Source organism: Littorina saxatilis, linkage group LG8 (assembly GCF_037325665.1).
Source record: "Littorina saxatilis isolate snail1 linkage group LG8, US_GU_Lsax_2.0, whole genome shotgun sequence".
Classification (NCBI taxonomy): domain Eukaryota; kingdom Metazoa; phylum Mollusca; class Gastropoda; order Littorinimorpha; family Littorinidae; genus Littorina; species Littorina saxatilis.
In genome coordinates, this window is record NC_090252.1 from 34,260,882 (window position 1) to 34,278,841 (window position 17,960).

Sequence of the window (17,960 nt, forward strand, 5' to 3'; positions counted from 1 at the left end):
AGCTTTCTCGACATTGGGACATTGTGGATATCACAGTCAAATCTAATAACTAATAATTTTTTACATAGCATGGGTCAGCTACTGTTCAATAGAACATTGGACCTGACAGTTACGATGGGAAAAACCCATTTTGTCTTTTTGCATGATATCTTTGATGCCTTTCAGGTTGATGGAGGAAATATGGCAGCAGCAACACCAGAAGGTTGTGAAGAGGAGTTGGAACTTGTTCATCAGCTTAAAGAAAGTTGGAAACATCGCCAGCACATTTTCTCCCAGGTGAGTGTAGAACCTCATGTGCAACTGCAGACACCTAACAGCAATGCTGACAGTGGTCTTCTATCGGAAATATGGTAATGAGAAACGATCTTGTCTAGGTTTTTCCACTGTGTGTGTGTGTGTTTGTGTGTGTCAGTGTGGTTGTGTGTGTGTGTGTCATAGTGTGGTTGTGTGTGTGGGAGGGTGTGTGTCATAGTACAGTGTGGATGTGTGTGTGTGCGGTTGTGTGTGTGTAGTTGTGTGTGTGTGTGGGGGTGCTTGATTTATCAGGAAAACGCAGATAAACATCTTAGTGTGCTAGAAATCACCCAGGTGCTGAAGTTGCATTATAGACATTTGTACCTGGCATGTGATTTATGATTCTGAACTAAAATTGATGCCTTTTTGGCTCACGTAAGTGTAGCCTATGCGATCGTAACTTTGTCTGTCTGTGCGTGCGTATGTATGTATGTCTGTGGTAGAAACTTTAACATTTCGTCATTTGAAGACGTCACATTATGGCGTAAGAGGGTTAGACGTCACGCGAAGGAATTACTGAAAGTCTCGGTCATTGTTATTTTGAGCGGGCCGAGACTAGTTGGCAGTCGTGTCCCTGTAAGTAGGCTACATGCAGACAGACAGATCTAGATCTAGTGTCTCGCTTTCTTGCACAGTTTCACCTATGCTTACTGTGTGTGTGTGTGTGTGTGTATGTGCTGATTGTTCTCTTTGCCTGCGCGCGTATAGTATGTTGGTTATGTTTGGTCATAGTATGTTTGGTTATGTTTGGTCGTTATCTTTGCCTGTGCGTGTATAGTTTGTTGGTTATGTTTGGTCGGTTTCTTTGCCTGTGCGTGTATAGTATGCTTGGTCGATGTATGTATTGTAAAGCGCTAAGAGTAGACATTTTTCTAGAATAGCGCTATAAAAGTTTGCATTATTATTATTATTATTATTATTATTATGTGTGACGGAGTGATTGAGTTTGTGTTACTGTTTGTCTATTTCTTACGTGAGCCTTGAAGGCTTCGCCTCTTGTTTACATTTATTTTATTTTTTCAGGCCGCGATGATAGAGTGGTACATCTTTCTAATGACTACAGAAATGTAACCAGAATTTGGCCGTGATACGGAGGGGTCCCAGTAGAGCATTTTGGTTTGCTACATCCATGTCGGATCTGGAATGACATTGGCATTATGCTTTGTGTAGCCGGCCACAATGTGATTATGTTGTTCTTCCTGTAAACAATCATGGTAACTTATAGACTATTAGATTAATAACCCACAGATAATTTTTAATGACAAATTGTGAAAAACACGTCAGGCATCTGTATGGCTGGGTGATTAACAAAGGGGCAAACGTGAAAATGTATGCTTTTATTCAGTTGAATTGGTGCTAGCTTATAATGAAAACAGCCGTTACAAACGCATCACGTGTGACACAAAACACTCTCTGAGAAATCAAATTCGTCCAAAGTGTGTCTGTTGCGGCGGACGGTCGGTTGAATGAATGCATTTTTTGCATCTTCAAGCTGCACTTGTGGATTTGATCGCAAAAGAATTAGTGATTGTAAAGAATTTCATTTGGTAGACACTGAGGCCGGAAAAATCTCAGTGAGCGTGACAACATTCGATGCGTACGTAAAGCTGTTTTCAACTTCATTTTGGGGGGTCTCAAGCACAAAGGAAATAACAACAATTGCACAGGAATGAACCTTTATCGTTTCACAAAGTGACTTTTCAACAAATCATCCAAAATCAACTTATCGTGTAAATGAACTGTAACTTCCAATAATAATATGTACTGAGCCTGTTCCCATTTTTCTGACGCCATTTTGTTTGATTTACTGACATTTTTACACTATATTAAATATCAAAATACAAATATGTTCATTCATTTTGCTGTGGGTGCTTCTTCAAACATATCTTTATCCAAATAAACAGGGGGAAAGGTCTAACCACATTATTTTGCTTCTGTGAAAATTTTATTTTAAGTGACCGACCTAATTCAACAGCTTTGGAGAATGACTCATAAGCAACTTACAACTGATGCAAAACAGTTGCTTAAACTGTTCATTTTGACGATTAAATTTGTACTCATTCCGAAAAATTTAATTTAATTTGTAAGGGACATAAAAACACTGCGGACTGTTAACAGAGTTGATCAGTGATTAAGGACACATAGAATACTTACCTGGTTCAAGCTTCACTGATGGGTCATTCTCAGAGTCATGCATGGTCTAAAAGCGTGACATTCTCACATACTGACATAGTCATTGAAAAATAAAGTTTAAAGAAAATCGTTAAAAACTTCATGTGCAATATAATAGTGTGTGATAAAACAATAAGTGGACAAAAAGCTCAAAGAAACTTGTTGGTTTCCCTTATTTGGAGGGGCAAAGTAAGTAAACCGTCCAAAACCATGTTCGGCATTGACAATTTGACAGACACGGAAGTTAAACTGCAAGTCTCGCGCTCAATAACCAACCATTTCTACTGTTGTGAGCATTTCTGGTTCCAAGCTCATGACAGGATGAAATTGTGTTCAAGTAGGTTTTTTTAAAATATTGTTCATTATTTAATTAATCGCAAAAACGTCTTGTTCGGTCGAGGCCAAAATGTGTGACACCATTAGACCTCCTCTGAGATTCATGTTGCAATTACCGGCAAACAAAACTATATATTTAGTAACAGAAACTGTGTTTGATGTGTAGCAGTAGTGTGTACAAATAAAGTGTCCCTGCAAGGTAGATCCAACGCATTGTTATTGCATGTGTGCCCATGAGTGCCCATGAGTGGTTTATCTGTGCCGGGTAATTCCTGACACGATGCCTCGACCGAACAGCATTTTGGGCCCGGTCAAATTACTGTGTAAAACAATGAATTTTTTTTAAAACGTATATTGTAGTCATAAACATGCGCATAATCTCTTTGCACCTGTACACTTTGTTTGCACTCTTCACTCTAAGTTTACTGGAAATTAAACGTCTGTTTTTCGTCAAGAGAGGAATGTCACAAAATTGCGGCTTCAATCAGCCGATTTTTAGCAAACTAAAATGTCAAACAAATGTGCACTGAAAAAGTAGTCAAATTTGGGTTGAAAACATATAAATGTATTCCTCGAGACACAATACAGATACAGCATATAGTTGATTTAATGAAAAAAGATGGTTGTATTCCTTTCATGATGTAGGTCACCCCTCTATGGGACAGTAATCTGAGAATGACCCTGATGCGATTCAGCAGAGAATTTATTGATTCAAACGAATGTGTGGTTGCACATCGCATCACTCAGTCATGGATCAGGGAAAACAGTTTATATTTTTGAAAACATATTGGTCGGCCATTCTGGCAAAAAGCAAAAGTTAATGAAATAGATTTGAGTTTTCACAGGTAGCAAGCAAGAAGTGCAGATTAGTTTCAGTTTCCATTGTGCTGTTGCTGTCATCAGCTTGCATGTCACACTAGTTCAAATTTTTTGTACATGTTTTCATTGCGGACTAGAGATTATACTTTAGTGAACAAAAATAATGATAATTTTGGGATGGGGGCCCCAGAACTCTTCCTTTTCTTTCAGTAAAATTTGAGATACATCGTATTTGATTTCCATGTCTGAGACACAAAGATATGGGAAGCATTTAAATACATCAGTGCACTTACAAAAGTTACTCCAAATTGACCTTCACCCGAGAATGCTTTAGAACAGTCCGGATAATTTATTTCATTGCATTCAAGTGAAAAGTATGGAACCTTTTACTCGCACACAGCAGATGATGACATCAAACGCCTTACAAGAGCACAACAGGTTACCATCTTCAGGCTCCAGACGGGTCACTGCCGCTCCAAGCACACAATCATGTACAGAATGAAAATCTCCCACAAGGATGAATGCCCATGTGGAACAGGCACGCAGACCCCAGAGCATGTTCTTCAGACGTGCCCATGAACCTTTGTGGGCCTGAGATTGAGAAGTAAATTCTGGCCAGAGACGGTGGACCTAAAGGAGAAACTGTGGGGCCCAGCGGAGTCTCTGCGGTGAACTGCAGACTTCGTCACGTCAACAACCCTGACAGTGTAGCATAGAAACGGGAACGCAGGAGAAGAAGAAGAAAGAAGAAATGTTTCTGATAGTATAATACTTAAGGAATAGAAAGTAACCACTTGAAAAAAAAATAGTTAAAAGCATTCATTAATTGTCTTTTAGCATGGTGTCTTTAATACCTTTCAGGTTGATGGAGGGAATGTGGCAGGAGCAACACCAGAAGGCTATGAAAAGGAGTTGGAACTTCTTAATCAGTTGGAAGAAAAAATTAAACAACAGCAAATGTTCTGCCAGCTGAGGACTGAAGCTCAAGTACAAGCGACACCCAGTACTACTGCTAGCAGTGCTGGCAGTAGTGTCAACAGGCTTACATTGGTATGCAGCCATCTGAGGCTATAGCATTATATTGCTATTTCATATGTTACGTGGATTTCCATTGGTCAATTGGGCAAAACTGAGCTCAGTGCAAAAGTGATATCGACGACATTTCCGTCGATATCAGTTTTGATATCGACGACCTCTTTATTGCTTCCCCACTTCAAAAACAAAAACACCTACATTTAAAAACAAACAAATATATATGAAAATGTAATTATCCCAGAATTTAGTTGAGCAAGTGACTAAAGACTTTTTGAAAGAAAAGACATTTTGAAATACTGAAAAGTACAAGAAAAGAGTGAACAAAAAGAAATAATAATCAGAGGGAGGGATATGGAACAGCCAAAACTGAGACAAATACTTTTGTAATTTCTTTACAGTAAATACAAAATGTCCAGAGAATTAGCAATATATCTAACATTGACTGACTGTGTGATGATATCTTCTGCTATTGGTCTGTTTCGACAGTGATATCAAAATCTCGACCACTGTCTCAACAGACCATAGCAAAAGATATCATCACACAGTCCGTCAATATTACCCAATATTGACGGACTGTGTGATGATATCTTCTGCTATGGTCCGGTCTCGATTTTGATATCACTGTCGAAACAGACCAATAGCAGAAGATATCATCACACAGTCAGTCAATGTTAGATATATTGCTAATTCTCTGGACATTTTGTATTTACTGTAAAGAAATTACAAAAGTATTTGTCTCAGTTTTGGCTGTTCCATATCCCTCCCTCTGATTATTATTTCTTTTTGTTCACTCTTTTCTTGTACTTTTCAGTATTTCAAAATGTCTTTTCTTTCAAAAAGTCTTTAGTCACTTGCTCAACTAAATTCTGGGATAATTACATTTTCATATATATTTGTTTGTTTTTAAATGTAGGTGTTTTTGTTTTTGAAGTGGGGAAGCAATAAAGAGGTCGTCGATATCAAAACTGATATCGACGGAAATGTCGTCGATATCACTTTTGCACTGAGCTCAGTTTTGCCCAATTGACCAATGGAAATCCACGTAACATATGAAATAGCAATATTGGGTACTGTTGCTATTACCTGTGTGTGTGTTTGTCTTTTTGTCTGAGTGTGCATGCTAGCGTTACTGATCAAGAGACCGTCAAAAGGCCTCGGTCAACATTTTATTGCAATTCTTTGAAACTTTACGTATCTGGTACTGAAGTTTTGTCACAGATTTTTGTTACATATGAATTTGTTTGGTACTAAACAAAAACTTGCATTTTTAGGCTCAGATTATATTTTAACAGAACAATTGGTTGAACAGTCTTCAGTTTGAGATTGAAAGACAGTCAGTATTCCCATGGAAACAGTTCTGCTTGCTATCTCAGATATGCCCACTGCTTTGGCATGCAATCAAATCCATCCCCCCACTTGGACGCAATTTGCAAACTGAACATCATGGCTCCTTCATGTGCATTTAGGATCGTTATGTTAATAAATTTAAGGTAAGGAAACCCCATTGGTTTACGCGCAAAATTGCGGGGTTTTTTGTCAGCGCTACACACTTGAATACAAACCGATTTGCACAAAACTTGCTCGGTACATACTTTAATTGTTAAGGCAAATCAATCAAGAAAAGCTTGAACTTATATTTGAAAGAAATCACATGTGAAAGCTTAATAGCTAATTACAAGTCATTTATAGCTTATAAATTTCCCCACATATAATGCCATGAGGATAGCTTATGTCCTGCCCAATTTCAGGCAAATCGGCTGATACCGGTGTAGCAGCCTATTTTGACACAGCCCAGCTAGCCCAGAATGACCTCCCGGTCAAAATCAGCTAGCCCAGAATGACCTCCCGGTCAAAACTGACTATGTGCCAAAAAGGCCTGTTACACCGGAATTAAAAGCTATCAAAAGTGTGACAGACAGACAGACGGACAGAGGCCTTTTAATGATATAGATATCCAAGTGGAAGGAATATTTCCTTATACATTCCCATGTAAAGTCCTGGGCAGATCAGAGATGGTGTCAAGCTGAATCGTTCACACAGGAAGGACTGTACCTTTGAGGGCAGGATTGGAACTTTGATGACTGCAGCCTCCAGACACACTTAAGATCCAGTCTGGTTGATCCTTTTCAAATAACAAGGTCACAGTTGGGTCAGGTTTGGGTACAGAAATGAGAAAACAAAACAAAAAACATTTATTTACAGATTTTGATGCAATAGAGCTTTGAAACTTTACACACCTAGGACATGGTTAAAGACAGGCTGACCCTTGTCAAAGTTCATGGTCACAGTGCTGGGTTTCATTTACTAGTGCGCCTTGCACCATTGGCGCATAACATCTCAAAATGTCCCATTGGTATTCCCTTCAGTGCGTCTAAGGGCGCTCTGAGATTACGTACCACTGCGCCACCTAATGCACACTTTTCAAGGGAGTACAGTGTTCGGAAAGACCTAAGCAAAAAGGGGCGCCATATAGCCAAGCAACTTGCAAGTTTGTGAAACGCGCTGTGGTTGGCTTTTAAAATGTACCTCATTAGTATTCAACCAATCCTGCTTACTATCTGTGCAGGACCAATCTGTGCTTGCGTGTAACCTCTGTGGAAACTGTCAACACAAGCGATATCGATCGAAACACAGACCCACGTAAAACAGCAATGTCCAATCAGAATTTGGTTGAGGGGGACAAAAGTCCCTTTGTCTTTTTCTTCCAGGCCAAACCCTGCAGTGGGGTTAAGTTGTTCGTCCCGATCACAGGATAAAGCTGATTGGAAGCGTGGAACATGCTCCGGATGTTGAGAAAAAGCTTGGCCGATGTAAAGCCAAAGGGGCACTTACTCTTCCAGACCGCTGACAATCCTGAAAGAGTTATTTTTGAATATGTTCTGTTTTTGAGTAAATTGGCCTTTAAGGCATTAATTTGGAGGCTTTAAAAGGGTTTTGTTATTTGTATTTCAGAACTCCACAGATGAACCGACAGCAAGTGCAATGACTACACCAATCACTTGTACAGAAGCTGAGCAGCCAAGGTGAGACAGCTGTTAAATAGCAAAATAGAACAACTAACTAAAGTTAAGTACACAGAGAATCTGGTTCCATGCCTAACTGCAGATGTGGGATTTCTGTCACAGGAAGAATTTTGGCAACTTTTTTTTTTTTTTTTTTGTATACCTTTTTTTTGTTAATCCCTGGCAGCTGTTGTTTACAATGGGTTTGTGTGACAATGTGGTTGTGCCAGGTCAGCCACCTTTCACCATTTCTTTATTTGGTGTTTAACGTCGTTTTCAACCACGAAGGTTATATCGCGACGGTCCTTTCACCATGTCCCAGGCCATTCTCAATAAGGTTTGAGTGACTGATGTAGGGGGCAGCGGAATGTCAGTGTCATCCTGGGAAATGTGGCATCTTAGTTATTTGAATACTCAGCTCACCCACATCTTTATACACCCTTCTTGCAGGTATTCAGAGACCTTCAGAGGCTCGGTAATACCTGAAAATCGACCCTAGGGAAAATATGCACGATATTTAAAACTCGAGTGTGTAACCTATATGTATTTATAGCTTCTGATACATTGAGTCCTTAAGAAAGTTAGCAAGTGAAACAAACTTACTTGAAACATATTTCTCTTTAAATTCAAGCTATGATTCAACAATCATTTTAGAATATAACTCTAAAATGATGAATTGAAAAGTAGCATCAGAAGACTGTGTATAGCATTAACAAGGGATATAACTCTGGGGGTTTCTGTTTTTGTCTAAACCTTCTTCTTTTTTAGCCTGAGCAGTTAGCCCTTTTGAAGGTGTTCAATTGAAACAAACTGACTTGAAACTTGTTTATGATTTGGTTTAAGCTATGGTTCAACAATTATTTGAGAATATACCACCTGCAATGATAAAATCATAAGCTACAAGTTAAAATGTGCAACACAAGGGAGGTGACTGTTATTTTCTGTGTTTGCCTAACTTTTTGTTAGCATGGTGATTAAGTTCCATTAAATGCGGTAAACATTTTTTGAATCAAAAACAAAACTAGGTGATGAAATACCTTCAAGTTTACAAGATTTTTTAATTTTGTGCAGCTCCAATATTAAGTTTTTGTTTAAGCAAGGAGAGGCTTCTTGAAATTTGTTTACCACTTGTTTTTGTAGACCCCCAAAGCAAGAGTGATACAACCAAACTTCTTCAAGTATAGAAGTTTTTGATTTTGTGCATTCATTGTGTGCTGTTTTCAGTTTTAAGCCAGCAGAGGCTCAAATAGCCCCTCATGAAATGCTAAAATTCATTTTCAGCTGGTCAGTTACAAATACCTTCAAGTTTACAAGATTTTTATATTATGCGTCTCCAAAAAGCTTGTTTGTTCCAAGATTTAGAGGCAGGAGAGGCCACCTAAACCCTCCCTAAAATGCTAAAATTCATTTTCGGCTGGGGGACGCTGCCCCCCTGGACCCCCCAGCAAGGGCTCTGCCCCTACACCCCGCCGGAGCCTTAGCAGCCCCTGGACCCCGTCCTTCCAAAATGTTCAGTCCTGGCAACATTTTGGGCTCCCAGCGGCTATGTAACCGACTGAAACCTTACTGACCGAAACCCAACTGACCGAAAAACTACATATTGATGTCGTCAGGGATTTCTGGTGTAACTCGATTCTTATCGATTTTGATGTTTTTGTGATAGATTGAGTAATTCATTCTCCACGAAAATTATTCTCTCAAATATGCCAAAATTCCAAGGCGACGTCGATGTGAAGATGAGTATGTTTGTGTGTGTGTGTGTGACTTTAGTGTGTTATAGTAAGGTGAGAATCAGAGTGTGAGTGTGACTGTATAAATGGTGAGGAAAAAACAGTCATAGATGTAAAAGCCCATTTGTGCTTTAAAGAGTGAACATAAGGAGTGGCATTCGATGAATGCCGCAGAATAAGAAAATGAAGAATGCTTAACATCATGTTCATAAAGCCTTCTTGCCTTTAGTTCACATTCAAGAATAAACAGTTAATCTTACACTGTTTTCAACAGTCTTATTTTCTTTTCTTGTCTTTATTTGTTGCAGGCCTAATTCTGTGCAGGCTACAGATAATGAATCAGCAGTACTTTATTTGGCCACTGAAGTTCAGGAAAAGCGATACCCTGGCCTTTTAGTGAATGAGTCTGTGAGGTCCAGTGAACAGAGGGTAAGTATGCTAGCTGCTTTGTTTTTTGTGGGTTTTTTAAAAAAATTTTATCTCAAAGGTTGTTATATTCACATCCAGATCCACTGACCAATAATTGTGGGATACCAGGTGTACACAAGCGTTTGTTTATTTGAACATTTTATAATGAGTGGTGTAAACCTAGTACATATCATGCAGAAAGCCATATATTCTGTTCATCCTACCTTCTGTACTTGTGTACCTTCTACCTCAAACTTGCTGATGGCTCAGTCGCTTTGAATGGGCTCACTTTCAATCTTGAAACTATTTCATTTTGACTTTGCAAGAATTCCACCCAAAGTGTTTGCCTTTAATAATAATAATAATAATAATAATAATAATAATGGACATTTATTAAACCCCCCTTCTCACAAGAGCTCACGGCGATTTACATATTAATTTCTGCCGTGTGAGATGGAATTTTTTACACAATACATCACGCATTCACATCGGCCAGTAAATCTCAAGCCATTACGGCGAATGTTTACTTTTTACGGCCTGTTTTTCCAAGTCACACGGGTATTTGGTGGACAATTTTTATCTATGCCTATACAATTTTGCCAGGAAAGACCCTTTTGTCAATCGTGGGATCTTTAACGTGCACACCCCTTTGTTAACATTATAGCGGTTCTCTTTAAACATAGAATCAGTTAAATTTGAGCTTTATGTGTTCTGGTTCTAAAGAAAAGAGGGAACCATTTGCCTCGGGAACAAAACAAACAAATCGCATAAGGCGAAATACAACATTTAGTCAAGCTGTCAAACTCACAGAATGAAACTGAACCCACTGCATGTTTTCACTAAGACCGTATACTCGAAGCATTGTCAGTCCACCGCTCGGGCAAAGGCAGTGAAATTGACAAGCCAGAATAGCGCGATAGTGGTTGCGCTGAGCAGGATAGCACGCTTTTAGTAGATCTCTGTTCTTTTTAACTTTCTGAATTTGTTTTTGATCCAAACGTATCATATCTATATGTTTTTGGAATCAGGAACCGACAAGGAAATTAAGATGAAATTGTTTTTAAATCGATTTTGGAAATTTAATGTTTTAATCATAATTATCATATTTTTACATTTAGTCAAGTTTTGACTAAATGTTTTAACGTAGAGGGAGAATCGAGACGAGGGTCGTGGTGTATGTGTGTGTGTGTGTCTCTGTGTCTGTCTGTCTGTCTGTGCGTGTGTGTGTGTAGAGCGATTCAGACTAAACTACTGGACCGATCTTTATGAAATTTTACATGAGAGTTTCTGGGCATGATATCCCCGGACTTTTTTTCCATTTTTTCGATAAATACGTCATGACGTCATATCCGGCTTTTTGTAAAAGTTGAGGCGGCACTGTCACACCCTCATTTTTCAATCAAATTGAATGAAATTATGGCAAAGAAATCTTCGACGAAGGCCGGACTTTGGTATTGCATTTCAGCTTGGTGGCTTAAAAAATAATGAATGAGTTTGGTCTAAAAACATATACATATGTTATATTTGGATTACAAACAAGCTCTGAAAATTATGATTAAAACTAAAATTAATTTTCCAAAATCGATTTAAAAACAATTTCATCTTATTCCTTGTCGATCCCTGATTCCAAAAACATATAGATATGATATGTTTGGATTAAAAACAAACTCAGTAAACTAAAAAGAATAGACATACAGAAAAGCGTGTTATCCTGCTCAGCGCGACCGCTACAGCACTATTCTGCATGGCTAGTCGATTTCACTGCCTTTGCCAGGATCGGTGGACTGACGAAACTACGAGTATGTGGTCTTGGTGAAAAAAGCAGTGCGTTCAGTTTCATTCTGTGAGTTCGACAGCTTGACTAAATGTTGTTATTTCACCTTACGCAACTTGTTTTTATTTTCAGAGCATTTTTAATCCGAATATAACATATTTATATGTTTTTGGAATCAGAAAATTATGCAGAATAAGATCAAATTGATTTTCGATCATTTTATAAAACAATAATATTAATTACAATTTTCAGATTTTTAATGACCAAACTTGTTAAAGGCTGACATACTCGTAGCGTTCATTAATTAATTCATATTGTTTACATGTGCCAATAATGTTATAAAACTGTATCTAAGGGGATATAATAACGATTGGCTGTAGCTTTCGAACACAGAAAAAATTATTTCAGTATTGCAAAGTGGTGTTGATAGCGTCGAATGTAAGCAGAACAGTCTCAAACGCCATCTTAGGTTTACGAAACGTCACGAAGTGACGTCAACAGTCTAAAAATAGCCCAAGTCCTGGAGAACTGTTGCTAAACAATGCAATAAAGAATTAATTATTTCTCGTAATTGGTAAGGACTTCAAACCTAAAACTTTGCAGGAAGCTTAATTTATACATCCCCGCAACGATGGGAAAAGCCCTGGAAGTAATTAAACTAATTAAATAGGACTATGTCAGCCTTTAATTAATTTCTCAGCCTCCAAGCTGAGATGCAATACCAAAGTCTGGCCTTCGTCAAAGATTGCTTGGCCAAAATGTCAATCGATTTCATTAAAAAATTAGGGTGTTACAGTGTCGCCTCAACTTAGCCGGATATGACGTCATAAAAGACATTTGTGGAAAGAATGAAAAAAGCATCTGGGGATATCATCTGGAGGATTTCTTATGTAAAGTTTCATGAAGATCGGTCCAGTAGTTTTCTAAGAATCACTCTACACACACACACGCACACACCACACACACACACACACACACACACACACACACACACACACACACATACAAAGACACACATACACCACGACCCTCGTCTCGATTCGCCCTCTATGTTAAAACATTTAGTTAAACTTGACTAAATGTAAAAAGAAAGAAACAAAGAAGAAAAAAATCATTCCACATTGCCTTGCGCTGTTCTGTGAGGTTGGAGTGTCCAAATAGAGGAATTATGGAAATAACTCACCTAGGTTTTTATGTGTTGTGAAAAATAAATATTCTTGGAAAATATGAAGCACGCTTTCGGGCATGACATTGTTGGCCACTCATTAGTGGACAAGAACCACGATGGGAGACGCACCCCTTGCTAGTTATTGGCGTATAATGTCACGCGGGAAAGCCATATTTTTCTTGAGTAATCTGACTCTTTCACAGCCTATACAAACCCAGCTGAGTTATTGCTGAACATCGTTTATTGAATACCGTCGAGTCTCTCTTGAACCTCTCTTCCAAAGTAAAATCTCTGACGTCAAAATGAAACAAAGTGTGAGGAGAACATTCAAGAAGAATAATGGCGTCAAGTGAAAGTTGTTTATTCCAAATTTAATTAGTTTTTTTTTTTTAAAGCGAGTTAAACAAAAAAGGAACTTGATATGCTACCTGACCGCTACAACATAAAGGTGGTCACCTAATCATTTCTGGTTGTTCAAATTAGTCATGGTATGCACAACAATGGTTCTAAAGTGTAAGTGGTGTGTATTAATGTGTGTTAATGCTATTCTAGTCATTTATCTTTTCTTTTCTTTTGGGGGGAATAGGGCTCAGGAAGCCGAAGAGGTGTCCGGGATCTTGCACGACCTGAAGGCTTTATGCTTGAGGAGACGAGGCCACTTCTACCTGAAGGACAACCAAAGAATCAGCAAGGGTCAGCAGAGCCGGATTGATCGAATCAAAGAGAACATGCGTTGCGCAAATGAAACATAGTGTGTTTAACAGGGTGAAGCAGTAGTCTTCCTTTCAACAGCAGAGTTGTCTGCCATCCTTGAGCGCTGCGCTGTTTGAAACTCGAACGCTCAATGGTTGCATGGTTAGACACCCTTTGGTGTGATATCATCTGACTGCTGTTGTCTCCTGGTATGTGGTTGCAAAGCTTTTGAGTTCACATGATAGATGATTTACTCACTCCTGTTTGGCTGATTTGCCACTGAAGGTATTTGAGTGTTCCGTGCTTATATGAATTTGAAAACAAATAATGACCCCTTCCATAACCACAGACGGCCTTGCTTCTTTTTCTTTGTTTGTGGAAATTTTGTTTTATCTTGGTGAGAGGGATGGGTGTTTATTTTTCGGGAGGTTGATGACAATATTAGCTGCATCAATCCACCAAGGTCTGGTAACTAATTTTTGAATAAACTTGGCCACAAAAATGTTGCACTTTTCAATTACTAACTCATAAGTTGATACCAGTGTATTATTTTAATCAAACTTTCTACTCCCCGAAAGGTATAATTTGTGTACAGTTTCATGATCTCATGCTTGGGAGAACGGACGGAATTTGCCAACTGCTGAGGTTGATAAAGTGATCTTAAACAAATCCCAGTTTGCATTATATAAAACACTTTGTCATCATTTTCACAACTGTATTCCCAACGATAAACATTTTTTTATGTGCGTAGGTTACAAATGGCCTGTTCCCATGGGTGCGGGAAGATGATTACAAATGGATAATCAAAATGAAACCGAAAGGAAATGCTCTGAAATTCTTCGCCTCTTCTCATTGGCGTTCCGAAGACAATAAATTTACATTTAGTTTCTCAGTGTTGAAGTGAATTCTGAAGACAACTGAACCAAACAGTCTGAACAAAAGCTACAACCAAATGACCACAGGCAAATAAACAAAAGGCTTTGTAAGTAACTGCATGAAATCTACCCAACCAATAATTGCCTGTCTATTAGAAAAGCTACTGAATGTGTTTTTCTCTGGCTTGGGTTACACATGTTTGGGGAGAAGAATGTCTCAGCTTGCAGCTCAGACCAACTGTTTTTTGTTATCGGTTCAATGGTCCACATTTGTGATATGCTCCCCTAGGGAGGGAGGGAGGGAGAGAGAGAGAGAGTGTAATTTTTCATATCTGATTTTAGACTTTTTTGTGCTCAAGAGTCGGACACTATACTGCTCAGTATTGTGACCTAATGCTCAACTGTTTGAGGATATTGTGAAGAGTTTACTCTACATGGGATCATTATCTTATTTAATGTTCATAGGACAGTATTTTAGAATCAAACTTTTTTTTACAATGTATGTGCGATTCTAATTTTGAAATAATGTTTGTTAGGTAGTGTTTGTGTTAGCCAATTTGCCAACTGTAATGCAAAAATCAGAAACAGATACATGTAAGGCTGTAGGTATCAAGAATAAATTTTAAAAAGGCCAAACTATTTAGATCAGGACAAAAGTAAACAAACGCAATGTTTCAATAGGTTAACCTAGCTTCCTTGTTTATTGTTTGTTTTGATTTTTGTACTTTATGCAGCTTTTTGTATTTTTCGACCTTGTTTTTTGTATTTTTCCACATTGTTTTTTTCTGTCACGTGTTTATGTGGGTTGGGCTTTGTTAGTCCAAGTTTTCTTGGCTAGCTGGTTTTTACCTGAAGTGTTTCAATGTACAAGCTGGATCGATCAAATACCTGTTAATGATTGCATGTGGTCACAGATTGTAGGTATGTTGATTACTAATGGGATCTGTATGGAGTGGAATATTTTCTGGGCTTTGATTATGTCTACAATATCATGAAACTATATTGAAAGACAGGCACCAGAAAACCAGATCAATTATAATGTACTTATACATGAGAATGGACGTGTAGGGAATATAATATGTAGGTTGTTAATATGTGTGTGGCTATGGATGTGTGTGTGTGGGAAGTGAATTATGTAAGTACTAGTATGATACATTTTCTAGATTTGTGATTCTTCAATTAAATGATACGTGAAGTGGTGTAACTAAGGTTTGTGAGGCCCCCTGCGGGTTAGGGGGGAGTCCCATATTGGTTGGGACGAGAAAGAATTTACCCGATGCTCCCCAGCATGTTGTAAGAGGCGACTAACGGATTCTGTTTCTCCTTTTACCCTTGTTAAGTGTAGTTTCTTGTATAGAATATAGAATATAGTCAATGTTTGTAAAGATTTTAGTCAAGCAGTATGTAAGAAATGTTAAGTCCTTTGCACTGGAAACTTGCATTCTCCCAGTAAGGTCATATATTGTACTACGTTGCAAGCCCCTGGAGCAATTTTTTGATTAGTGCTTTTGTGAACAAGAAACAATTGACAAGTGGCTCTATCCCATCTCCCCCTTTCCCTCAGTTGCGATTTAACCTTGAACGGTTGAAAACGACGTTAAACACCAAATAAAGAAGGTTTGTGAGTACAGTGGAACCTATCTTTGAAGACCCCCCAATTTAAGACTCCTCCTTTTTAACCCCTTCACTGCCACAGTATATTAGCATTTTGGTATTCAATCAATCAATCAATCAATGAGTCTTATATCGCGCATATTCCGTGGGTACAGTTCTAGGCGCTCTGCAGTGATGCCGTGTGAGATGAAATTTTATACGGCCAGTAGATTGCAGCCATTTCGGCGCATATTTACCTTTCACGGCCTATTATTCCAAGTCACACGGGTATAGGTAGACAATTATTAACTGTGCCTAAGCAATTTTGCCAGGAAAGGCCCTTTTGTCAATCGTGGGATATTTAACGTGCACACCCAATGTAGTGTACACGGGGGGAGGTTCGGACACCGAAGAGAGTCTGCACACAAAGTTGACTCTGTAAAATAAATTTCCGCCGAACCTGGGATCGAACTCACGCTGACAGCGGCCAACTGAATACAAATCCAGCGCGCCACCAACTGAGCTATATCCCCGCCCCATTGCTGGTCAATGGGAAAGAACTGTGTTTAAACCCCATAAAGAAGTTGGACAGTGGTTACCTCCCATTTAGTTTTCACAAATGTCCTGAAAAGTGCTGATGTAAATACCACATACCTAGTACGTGTATGGGCGTAGGACAAACCAATAATGACCACGTAATACATACGGGGTGGGCAGTAAAGGGGTTAAGACCTTGATTTTTCCGATTTTTGAAGGTCTACAAATATGGGTTCCACTGTAATATTAAGTTGTGATTTGTATGTGATGCAATCTTTTTAACTAATACTATTGTGTTTATAAAAAGCGCCAAAGAACAAAATTGTCTGGAAGTTGTAATGCGTTGTACATTTATTAAATTTTAAACAAACTACAACAACAATAAACCAAATAATAAATCAAGTTATTTATTGTGCTACCTTAGCCCTGCTTACTTCACATTTACAAATAAGGTTATTTGATGTTTTATTGTGTGAACAACTTTATGTCCATTTGTGAAACAATTTGCAGTCATTGTACTGTTCCATTTTGCAGTCATTAAATGCCTCGCCATTTAACATAATTTTAATTAATTTAAGGCTACCACTGGCAGCAAACGTGCATCTGCATATTAATGCACATATACTTCTGTAAGGTTAAAAACAATGTCCGTTCTAGCATGTGATAATGAACGAATTAAGTGTTGAATTTAGTGTTACAACAAGGCAAACAATAAGTTAAAGTGCCATATAAATTAGACAAACGCATGTATCTGCATGCACTTGTCCCTTTTGTCCAAGACTTCGAACAACGGCAAGAAAAGTTAGGAGTCAGTGGCTAGTCATTTATGAAAGTTGTTAGCAATGTTGGAATGCGGGTGCTTTATAAAATACTGTTATCATAAATTAAAATGTTGAAACCCCATGCTGCATTAGTAAATTCACAGCTAAAATGAACATTTATAGTCTCGGTTTTATGTCAATGCTAGTATGAAGTGTGTCAGCAAGTTTTGTGGTAATCCTATTGCAGTCAAAACAAGCAAAGTCATTATATTTACAACCAGCATTACTAAAGTTGAACAGTGTTGCAGTTTTTTAACCATAGTAATCCTTCATGTTAGTTTAATGCTGGGGCCAGTGTAAAATATACCAGTACTTGTACACCATTTTTGACTCACATGCGAAGCAAAAGTGAGTCTATGTACTCACCCGAGTCGTCCGTCCGGCCGGCCGTCCGGAAAACTTTAACGTTGGATATTTCTTGGACACTATTCAGTCTATCAGTACCAAATTTGGCAAGATGGTGTATGATGATAAGGCCCCAAAAAACATACATAGCATCTTGACCTTGCTTCAAGGTCAAGGTCGCAGGGGCCATAAATGTTGTCTAAAAAACAGCTATTTTTCACATTTTTCCCATTTTCTCTGAAGTTTTTGAGATTGAATACCTCACCTATATATGATATATAGGGCAAAGTAAGCCCCATCTTTTGATACCAGTTTGGTTTACCTTGCTTCAAGGTCAAGGTCACAGGAGCTCTTCAAA

The 17,960-nt window shown here is 38.4% G+C and overlaps 1 protein-coding gene across 1 annotated transcript in view; it reads left to right on the forward strand.

Annotated features, from left to right (window-relative positions):
* The window catches only part of LOC138973366 (uncharacterized), a 54,413-nt gene extending 39,487 nt beyond the window's left edge, over positions 1 to 14,926 (forward strand). Inside the window, exons 8-12 of the mRNA XM_070346084.1 lie at positions 166 to 276; positions 4,483 to 4,671; positions 7,609 to 7,679; positions 9,697 to 9,817; positions 13,325 to 14,926. Coding sequence (XP_070202185.1) covers positions 166 to 276; positions 4,483 to 4,671; positions 7,609 to 7,679; positions 9,697 to 9,817; positions 13,325 to 13,450 — 618 coding nt within the window. The 3' untranslated portion in view covers positions 13,451 to 14,926. The remainder of the gene's footprint in view (positions 1 to 165; positions 277 to 4,482; positions 4,672 to 7,608; positions 7,680 to 9,696; positions 9,818 to 13,324) is intronic.
* The last annotated feature ends 3,034 nt before the right edge of the window (positions 14,927 to 17,960 follow it).